Source organism: Momordica charantia, assembly GCF_013281855.1.
Source record: "Momordica charantia cultivar OHB3-1 chromosome 3 unlocalized genomic scaffold, Mcharantia_2.0 BLBB01000003.1, whole genome shotgun sequence".
In the NCBI taxonomy this organism is placed as follows: domain Eukaryota; kingdom Viridiplantae; phylum Streptophyta; class Magnoliopsida; order Cucurbitales; family Cucurbitaceae; genus Momordica; species Momordica charantia.
The window spans coordinates 1417028-1427992 of record NW_028275161.1 but is presented as its reverse complement, the minus strand read 5'-3'; the positions used below and the strand labels follow the sequence as shown (position 1 = coordinate 1427992).

The window sequence follows — 10965 nt, the reverse complement described above, 5'->3', positions numbered from 1 at the left end:
TATTAATTGTGAAAATTTAAATTAGATATGTTTCAATTTATTTTTTTTTTTTTTGGGGACTGGTGGAGACACTCCTTTCCTAATATATTCATATTAGCATCTTATAAAAGGGTTCTTTTGGAATTCCAAATATATAAAATTAGAATAAAATCTCATTTTTAGTAATAAATGTTTCAATTATAATGGAATAAATAGGGGACAAAAAAGAAAAAGAAGACAGCAACAAACAATTATTGAGATTTCTTGAGGCTTCACATGGTTCAAGAATGCCTCACCTTATTCTTCACACACACAAAATAAATAAATAACCCTCACTTTTATGTTTTTTTGTCTGCTATATTTCTCTTTAGAAATTAAAAGAATCTTTGGAAAAAGAATCCAATTCCTTAATCTTGTATTTTTCCCTTTCAAGGTTCACTTATTTTTTTTTCCCAAATTATTAGATTTTATATGATTTATAGCAACAATTGAATCTTTATTTATGGAAATTTTATTTTTTACTGATTATTTTCATGAGATTTTTTAATATATTGGTTGATTCGTGAGCAGTTTTCTAATTTGGTTTAAAGAACATATTTTAATTTAATTATTTATTCGATTTTAAACTTTAATGTGAGTTAAATAAAAAGTTTTCTATCCAAATAAACCAAAAGTCTAAATTAGAGCCGAAAAAATAAAAACGGAAAAATAGAGACAAGGAAGGAAGAGGCTTGCTCAACACCTAATTATCTTAAATGAATATAGATATATAGAGATAATAAATTAGTTTTTTTTATTTTCTTGTAGATAGATTATATTATAGGAAAAAAAAATTAGAAAGTAAAATTTTCGTTTGAGGGTAGAAATCCTGTGGCGAAAATTTCCTGTTTAGCATTTAATTTTTTTTAGATATGTCTACTTTATAAAAATATGGAGATGGAAAAAGGAAATAAAGGAACATGGGCTCATCCAATTAGGTCGACATTTCCATGAATATATCCAAGCCTATTTAAATCATTATAGGTCGCCATTTACATGGACAATCCATGGCTTCAACGTCGATACGAAAGTAAATCGACATGTTCATTATTACAGTACAAAAGAATCTACAAAATACAAAAAATATCAACAAACTACCACCTATAATACTAATAATACATCATATTTGTATCAATCATTTTAACTAATTTAGAAATATAAAAATATTTAAATATTTTTTACAATTTATTTACTAATTTAAAATATTTTTACGATTTTTAAATTTTTTAAACTTTTCCAAAAATATCATCAACATCGACATTTTCATGAAATTGAAACTTCAACATTTCCATCAACATCAACATTTAAAACTTGTACGCATTTATTAATTATCTATTATTATATATATAAGAATCTAGTTACCAACCATTTTTCTGATATTTACATTTTAGAACAAATTTGTATTGAAGTATAGAATTTAAACTTTAGGATCTGTTTTTTAAGAATAATAAGACATCCTTGATAATTAAAGAGTTCTCGATTTCAAATGGAATTTTATAATTTTTTCCAAATTTCTAATCAAATGAACCCAAACCTCACGGGTCCCGAGGAACCTTCTGTCCCATCCAACCTTGAAGTTTTTTTATATCCACAAGTGTCTGAACCGTAGAATATTAAATCCTACAAAAGAGCTACTATGGTTTGAATCCATTCCCTCCAAACCCTTTACTATTTACTTTACATCGGCTGTTGTAACCTCAACTTTAGGTTTCAAGTTCCCAAATTTGGAGGGGTGTCAAAGGAAACTTTGCCATCCCCTCCTATGTCGGGATGAAAATAAAATTCCACCTAAATTCAAATTCATGTACAGGATAATTGAATGCAGCCCATAGATAATAAATAATGAACTCAGAGAAGAGGAAGAAAAAGGAGAGCTTTAAATAAACAGGTTCGGTAGGATGTAAAAGACAGAAGACAGGGTGAGCACAGCACATGTTTTTAAGATGGAATCATTCAGTAGCGGAAATTCTTGTGCTAAAAAGTAGGAAATAGTGCACTGCAACAAAAACAAAGAACATGAATGCAACTAACTCGACCACCATTTTTGGAAAAATGTATGGTTCATCTTCAACTTCAACAGACCAAAAGCACCAAACCAACTCCAAAGATCTTAAACAGCATATAAACAACAAAATAAAAACACTAGATAGATTGGAAAATTCTTCTTAACTGTTAATCCGTCGATCGAGCTCAATCGAACAGTCCCATGATCATATCCTCGTCCGACTCCTCTGCTGGTTCTTCCTTCTCTTCCTTTGCAGCGGGGGCAGCGGCTGCTGGGGCGGCACCTCCAGACTCCGCCGCTGCAGCAGGAGCTGCTACAGCTGCAAATTTGCTTGGATCCTACCATTTTTGGATCATGCCATAAATCAGTCACATACCATTTCAAAATACAACTGTTTTTCACGTGTTACATTAATGCAAAGATTTAAATACACTGAACTTTCCAAACCTTAGTTTTGATCTCCCAAAATATGGCATAATACTATAAATCAGACATATAAAATTCAGATTTTTTGGATCAACACTCCTATCATAGGGGACTAAATGTATGGCTTGACAAAGTTTGAAGACTAAAGTTGAGGTGATAATGACATAATTGATATAACTGGAGAAGAGGTGATCATAAAAAACTGGAGGCATACGAACCTTCAAGAATTCTTTGACTTCTTCAGCCTGTGGGAATGAATATTCGGTAGCAACAGCAACAGCGAGAGCATTCTTGTAGGCATTGATAAGCATGTGGGGAGCAGCCGCAAGAGTTGGGAAAGACAAAGCAAGAGAGACCGAGGCAACCATGGAAACCCCAGTGAGGAATTTCTCAAGAAGATCATCTTCTGTAAGATCAAGCACTTCCGGGCTGAAAACAGAGCCATTGTCATAGACAGAGAGAACAAGGAGACCGTAAGAGAAAGGCCTTATCCCAAGCTTAGAGAGCAGCGCGGCCTCGGACGAGCCGACTTTGTCTCCTTTCTTGATTAGCTCCACAGGAGTGATGATTTCCACTGTGCCTTTGTTAATCTTGGTTGGAATGTTAAGCACCTGAAATTACAGATCATTGAACTTTTATTCAGTTTGAGGTCCTTTTCCAAGTTAAAAGGGTATAAAATGGAAGTGAATGAATTGTAGGAAACCTGAAAGAAAGAAGTCTGGGAAGGATCGAGTCCGGTGTTTCCTGGAGGAACAATCACATCTATTGGTGCAACAAGTCCAACACGAGCTGGGGCTCCCACCTGTTTCCATAAATGCATATTCATGTATAAAAATTGTACAGACAAATAAATGATATGGGGTGCAAAGTTGGTCAGTTTGGATCTTTGCCTCAGAATATCAAAAACCATCTAAAAGTTAAATATTTCAAGGTTCTGTTTAATAACTATTTTGTTGCCACCACTACTTCCACCAATATATTTTTTTGTTTTCCTATCTACCTTGTCAAAAAGTTGCACATACCAAAGAAATTGTGAGGAAAGAAGTAAATTTTTCAAAAGTAGAAAACTAAAAACTAAATGGTTATCAATCAGAGCCAAGAAAACCAAATAGATAAAATAAGTAAGAAAATTACTTCTCTAATATGGCTTATTCTTATTGGCCTATTTCAGTGTATTCAATAGATAAGTAGATAAAGAAAAACTTCAAAAAAAAAAAAAAAAAACCAATGTGCAGGGAAGTATTTTTCAATTTTTCCATGTTAACATACTAAACCAAGACCAAAGTCACAAAAAAAAAAAAAAAAAAAAAATCAACCCAACAAGGGATAGCCATTCATTTGATTACAGAATATGATACACAATTTAATTCTAATCTTTTAGATTACCATTCGTGCAAATATGTTTACTTTTCAATGAGCAATTTCTTTCTATCATTCTTCTTTTCAACAAACAACCATAAATATGCGATCATGAACTACCCTGCAATGAATTACATTGATAACTCATATCATCATGACAACAATGAAATTACCAATTTAGCCCTAGGCAATGTACGATCGAAACCCGACATGGAAATCATAGCACAAGCCCCAATAAAAGTACAAGGCAATAACAAAATTGAACCAAAAGAGACCAAACAACAACGGACATACCTTGTACTTGGCGACCTCTTCCTTCACTTCCTTGAGATCGCCTTTCGTGAAGATCAAACCCACGTTTCCCTAAACAGATCGAAAAAATCTTGATGGATCAACAACAAGCAAGCGTAATGAAGCGAAAATCGAGTTAGAAGATGGGGGAAAAGGGGGGAATCCGTACCACAAGATGGGGAACGAGGCTCATGACGGCGGTGTTGCCGGTCTTCTCAGAGTGTATTCTGATGGAGCGCTTCATCATGGTGTTCTTGCCCATGAGGACGATGGAATCGCCGCGGAGGCCCTGGCGGATGTTCTGGAGCTGGTTGGAGCCGACATTATCGGCGCCGACGATGAGGACCTGAGAGTACTCGCCGAGGAGTCGGCAGAGTTTCTGGTCGTACTGGGACTTCTTCTGAGCTCTGGTGGGCTTGAGAACCATGGTGGGAGATTTCAAGATTTCAAGATTTCAAATATTGGGAGAGAAAACTGAGAAAATTTTCCGGAAGAAGAAACCCTAACGAGAGATTGGAGAAAGAGGAAGCGATCGTTGCATGGATTTATGGGGTTCGATTTCGGGGCTGGATCGCGTTCATTTTTCGCGGGCCCGCTTGGGGCCCACTTTGTTTGGATCCCGAGAAAACGATCGGGAAAATGTGGGGCATAATGCATAATCATTGCCTTGGAATCGTTCCAAATTTTTTTATATTTCTTTTTAGTATTTTTAAACTTTTTTTTTGTGGGATTCTAATTTTAGAGACATCTCCCATCCTAATGTATAAATAATATCAATTAAAAAAAAAACAACACTTATATTTATAGACAAATTTTCATCCCAAAATTTCTTTTCCATGCAATTATTTATTTATTTAAAAGCACATAAAATCGAAACAACAAGAATTATGATTTTATTATTTTGATTCCTGTGATATAAAATAGATGATAATGTTGTCAGTCGAGTCCCTTTGTTGTTAAATTATAATTTTTGTCAATATTTTCAATTTAGCTTCTCTGATTTATATTATATTTTAATTTTGGTCTCTATAATATCTATTATTATTATTATATTAATACATTTTTTTTACATGGAGTTTGTATTGTTTTTATTTTGTTAACTATGGTTGCATTTTGGATCATGGTGGAATAAAAAAAATAAAGAAATAGGTTGATTTTTTAGTGGATTCAAATTAGTCATGTTCCTAAAGTTTAAGCCATAATAATTAAATTAAAACTTTTAAAACGTAATATTAAATTGAAACAAACTTCAAATTATAAAGACTAAATTGAACTCTTATCAGTGTAACATTGTAAGTAATTATTAGAAACAAATTAGGTAATTTAAAAACTTATTAGATATAACCCAAATTATTAGGTAAATTTGAGTAAATAGTTTATTTTTCTAAAAATGTTTATATATACTTAATTTTATTAAAAATAATTTCAAATATAGTATTAAAAAAATCATCATTATTGATTGTTTCTAATGACAAATCACAATAATGATATATTTTTAATTTATGATTTACTTAGATTTTGGATGCTAATTTACAATAATTATTTTGTAGTACAATAAATGTGGGGGTGGAGATCTCAATTACTGATCTCGAGTAAATATTTATGATCGAGCTAGTGATATGCTCTTGAATTAATGTGTATTCTACTTTTGAGCTTCTTGGATGTACCTATTTTTATATTAAATTTCAAATATTATATATCAATTATACCTTTTTTTTAATATATATCAATTATGCTAGATTTACAGACATTTGATTAAGATTAAAATTCTATACAATTGTTGGGTTTAAAGAATTTTAAAAAAAATATATCTTCTATTCAATATAAAATCTCTAAATTTTAACTTTTCATTATTTATTTATTTGTCTTTTAATACAACAACAATATGTGGTTCGAGGATTCAAACTTAACTTTTTAGTCGAACATAGATGGTTCAACTAGTTGAACTAAGCTTAGATTGACAAATTTAATTTTTCTGGACTTACTTGTTACGAATTTAGATCGAAATAAATTCAATTTAACCTCGGGTTAAAAAAAATATATCATTGAGGGGATGATTTTAACATACCATAAATAATTTGTCACATTAAACACCTAACATGTACATTGCTCAGACTATAACTTATATTTATTTCTTCTCTTGATGTAAGTTTCAGATGCATATATCTACAATGTGATCATATTAGAATTTTAATGTTTCTCACTAATCACACAAAGCTGATGGATGAATTTTAATAATAAGATAGAGACAATAATAAATCTTTTAAAAATATCGAAACCAAAATTAAAGTAGTTAAAATATATTGTAAACTAGAACATAAGATATTTGAATTAGTAAATTAAAGTCTACGGATATGTCGATGGACATGTTGATGTCGATGGATATTTCGAGAAAAAATATGGAAATTGTGGATATTGATGCAGATTTTTTGAATTAGTAAATAAAACTTTAATTGTAGCTTAATTAGCTCATAATTGTTCAATTTTGATAATCATATCTTAATATATCAATAATATACTTATGAAAATGTCGTTACGATGATAACGTCATAACAAAATCATGTATATACTTAGATGTAAATTATTTGAATTAGTAAATTAAAATTATTATTGATTGATTATGTTATATCAATAATTTTTCTAATAAAATCTAATATTTAGTTCAGTAACTAAACAAGATAGGTGAAATAGGTATAAAATTTGAAAAATAAAATTTATTATATACAAATTTGAATGGAAACCTCCTTAATTTATTTTTGAAAAGATTTGAATTATTTACTTATTTGCTAGGAGGTTTGCCTTTTTATAAGAGATAAAAAGATGGAAAAAAACGCTACTAGAATGTGGGGTTTTTGTAACGCTAATGAACAGTAAAAATTGTTGAAAACAAAAAAAAGTGGTATTTTTGGTGGGAAAAAATCAATTCCTACGTTATCTCACCGAAACAAACTATATATATATTTTCAAATTATTTAACCGAAATATGAATCAACACTCCTAGGGAGTATATAATCAAATTATTTAAAAAAAATCAATTTATAGATTATAAGTAAAAACAAAAAAAAAACGACATTTCCTCGACATTTCGTCGACATTGGAGGAAAAACGACAATCTCCTCCCGTGTCGACGTCAAGGTGCTCAATACGTCGACATATCAAACGACATGTCAACTTGTCGCTCGAAATTTGAAACTCCGTATGAAAAAACATATGATTGACAATTTTTTAGGTTTAATTTAATTTTTGGACCAAACTGAAAATGATTAAAACTATAACTTAGTTTTGTTAGAAGTTAGAACCGTAAGAGCAAATTGAAACTAAAACTAAAGCTAAGCCCAAATCACATTAGAAAATTCAAACTTTCAAGGTTTGTTAAAATAACACTGTAAATGCAATTCGAGTATACTTTCAGATTTCCGTGATAATCTGGATATAATCAAATAGATAAAACAAAAGTTACTTTTGGTTAAGTTGAAGTTGCAATCTCCCCACATTTATGTATATTGAAATACTATTTTCGTTTTGGACCTTTGACTGAGAGTTTTTAGTTCTTTTAAAACGTCCGTTTTAGTGTTTATACTTCTAAGAAGGGACTATTATAGTCATTTCATAACAATTTAGTCATTAAATTTATTGAAATATTATATTAAAAGAGTTTCTATTGCAATCAAAGATTAAATGAGCCGTTCTTTGAAATTATAGAAACTAAAATGAGTGTAACAATTCAAATTAACAAGAGTTAGACTAAGGAAGTTTTGAGAGCATACCAAAATGAACGGTCCGATTTTTTATCTGAACTACTTAGAAAGTAAAAACTATACTTACATATTAACACGATTCATTTCAACATGTTCCATCTTTACTCACATGCTTGTCAAGAAAATAATAATGACTATCAATACTTTGAATCTTTTCTTATCCAATCCCTCTAGTACCAGTTCATCCGTGTATCCTCCTCTCTGTCGGGCGTCAAATGTCCACCAGCTTCTGCTCGGTGGTCCTGAACCACATCTCACCGGAAGAGAGTAACCAATTATAGTGGCGGGGAACCGAAACTAGGCGTCAATGTTATGTGCGCTATGGCAGGTTTTGGCGCTCCAGCGATTTCTCTTCCGAATTTCCCAGTCACAAGCAATAATCTTCCTTTCCAAAACCATCAAATTCTCTCTGTAATCGATCGATGCTCAAGTGCCAAGGAGTTGAAGCAAGTTCACGCCCATATGCTCCGCACCGGCCTCTTCTTCGACCCCTTCTCCGCCAGCAAGCTCTTCGCGGCCTCCGCTCTCTCATCCTTCTCCACTCTCCAGTATGCCCACGACCTGTTCGACCAAATTCCCCAACCAAATCTCTACACTTGGAACACTCTTATTCGAGCTTATGCTTCCAGCTCCGACCCCTTTCAGAGTTTCGTATTGTTTCTTGAGTTGCTTGATAGGTGTGATGATTTGCCCAACAATTTCACTTTCCCTTTTGTGATTAAGGCCGCTTCGGAGCTCAAGGCTTCGAGGGTCGGAAAAGCTGTTCATGGAATGGCGATTAAAATGTCGTTGGGTATGGATGTGTATATTCTTAACTCGCTTGTGCGATTCTATGGGGTATGTGGGGATTTGAACATGGCTGAGCGACTGTTTGCGAGTATTGCTAGTAAAGATGTGGTGTCTTGGAATTCGATGATCTCGGCTTTTACTCAGGGGAACTGTCCAGAGGATGCATTGGACTTGTTTCTGAAAATGGAGGGGGAGAACGTGAAACCCAACTCTGTCACAATGGTGGGTGTTTTGTCCGCTTGTGCGAAGAAGTTGGATTTGGAGTTTGGGAGGTGGGTTTGTGAGTACATTGAAAGGAAAGAAATTAGAGTGGATTTAACTCTGATTAACGCCACGCTTGACATGTATACAAAATGTGGAAGCATCGATGATGCGCAAAAGCTGTTTGATGAAATGCCTGAAAGAGATGTCTTCTCATGGACCACCATGCTTGATGGGTATGCAAAAATGGGCGATTTCGATGCTGCTCGGCAAGTGTTTGACACAATGCCTGTGAAGGAAATTGCTGCTTGGAACGTCCTCATATCTGCTTATGAACAAAATGGTAAGCCCAAGGAGGCTCTTGCCACTTTCAATGAGTTGCAGCTCAGAAAAATTGCAAAACCTGATGAAGTCACTCTGGTTAGTACTCTGTCAGCTTGTGCTCAGTTGGGGGCAATTGATTTGGGTGGGTGGATTCATGTGTATATGAAAAGGGAAGGGATAGATCTGAACTGCCATCTGATTACTTCTCTCGTAGACATGTATGCTAAGTGTGGTGATTTAGAGAAAGCTCTTGAGGTGTTTCATTCAGTGGAGGAGAGAGATGTGTATGTTTGGAGCGCCATGATTGCTGGCTTGGGAATGCACGGGCGTGGGAAGGCAGCAATTGATTTGTTTTTCAAAATGCAGGAAGCTAAGGTGAGCCCGAACAGTGTGACGTTTACGAATATACTATGTGCCTGCAGCCATGCTGGATTAGTCGATGCGGGGCGGGTGTTTTTTCATGAAATGGAGCCAGTTTACGGGGTTGTGCCTGGAACAAAGCACTATGCTTGCATGGTTGATATTCTCGGCCGTGCTGGGCTTCTTGGAGAAGCTATGGAGTTGATCAACGAAATGCCTGTAACACCAAGCGCCTCGGTTTGGGGTGCTCTGCTTGGTGCCTGTAGGCTCCATATGAATGTCGAGCTTGCAGAACTGGCTTGTGACCGTTTGCTCAAGTTGGAGCCTAGAAATCATGGCGCTATTGTACTTCTATCTAACATTTATGCCAAAACAGAAAGATGGGATAAGGTTTCTGAGTTGAGGAATCTGATGAGAGACTCTGACTTGAAAAAGGAACCAGGTTGTAGTTCAGTTGAAGTCAATGGCAGTGTCCATGAGTTCCTAGTTGGCGATAACTCCCACCCGTTATCCAGCAAAATCTACTCGAAACTGGACGAGATTGCAGCAAAACTAAAATCAGTTGGATATGAACCAAACAAGTCCCATCTTCTCCAGCTCGTCGAAGAAGACGACCTCAAGGAACAGGCCTTAAGCCTTCACAGCGAGAAGTTAGCAATTGCTTTTGGACTCATCAGTTTGGCGCCATCTCAACCAATTCGAGTTGTGAAAAATCTTCGGGTTTGCGGAGACTGCCACGAAGTTGCCAAGCTCGTATCTAGAGTTTACGGTAGAGATATATTATTGCGAGATCGGTATCGATTCCATCATTTTAGAGACGGGCATTGCTCATGTATGGATTATTGGTAAAGCAGCAAAAGAATGGCTTCTATGTTCTCATTGATATTGCCTAAACTGAGTATTCAAGGAAAAAATAATCCCTGTTAAATAAGTAATATTAGAAGATTTTTATAACTATTTCTGCAATATTAAATAGGGTTTAAATACTATTTTACTCATCATATTTTTGGCTTTGGTTCGGCTCTTGTAATTTCAAAATATTTATTTTGATTTCTGTACTTTCTAACTTTTGTTTATTTTAATTCATATACTTTCAAAACGTTTGTTTTGGTCCAATACTTTTAAAAAGTGACTATTTTGATCTATTCTTTTTCTTTTTATCATAATTTTAGTATGACACTAAACTTTTTGAATTGTAGCTATAGATTTGTAATAAAGAGTTTCTATTGTGTATAAAATTTGTGTTAAAATATTCCAAATAAGGACTAAAATGATTACTTATAAAAAATATAAAAATTAAAATGGATATTAAAAATACATAGACCAAAATAAACCAAATTCGAAAGCACAATTATCAAAAAACGGATAGAATTACATTATTACTACTTAGGAAAGTTGTAGAACTTCCAGTTTCAAAATCTGTATTTCTTTATG

General features: G+C 33.7%; 2 protein-coding genes across 2 annotated transcripts; one reads left to right on the top strand and one right to left on the bottom strand.

Annotated features, from left to right (window-relative positions):
- Positions 1–1874: 1874 nt before the first annotated feature.
- Positions 1875–4627, bottom strand: LOC111018938 (large ribosomal subunit protein uL10z). Its single transcript, XM_022295204.2, has 5 exons — positions 4269–4627; positions 4103–4171; positions 3153–3251; positions 2668–3060; positions 1875–2361 (listed from the first exon to the last, which is right to left on the bottom strand). The coding sequence occupies exons 1-5, from the start codon at positions 4524–4526 to the stop codon at positions 2209–2211; spliced, it is 972 nt and encodes a 323-aa protein (XP_022150896.1). The 5' UTR covers positions 4527–4627; the 3' UTR covers positions 1875–2208.
- A 3346-nt stretch (positions 4628–7973) lies between these two features.
- OTP81 (Tetratricopeptide repeat (TPR)-like superfamily protein) lies at positions 7974–10504 on the top strand. Its single transcript, XM_022295182.2, has one exon. It carries the CDS (start codon positions 8170–8172, stop codon positions 10378–10380), a length of 2211 nt encoding a protein of 736 aa, XP_022150874.1. The 5' UTR covers positions 7974–8169; the 3' UTR covers positions 10381–10504.
- The last annotated feature ends 461 nt before the right edge of the window (positions 10505–10965 follow it).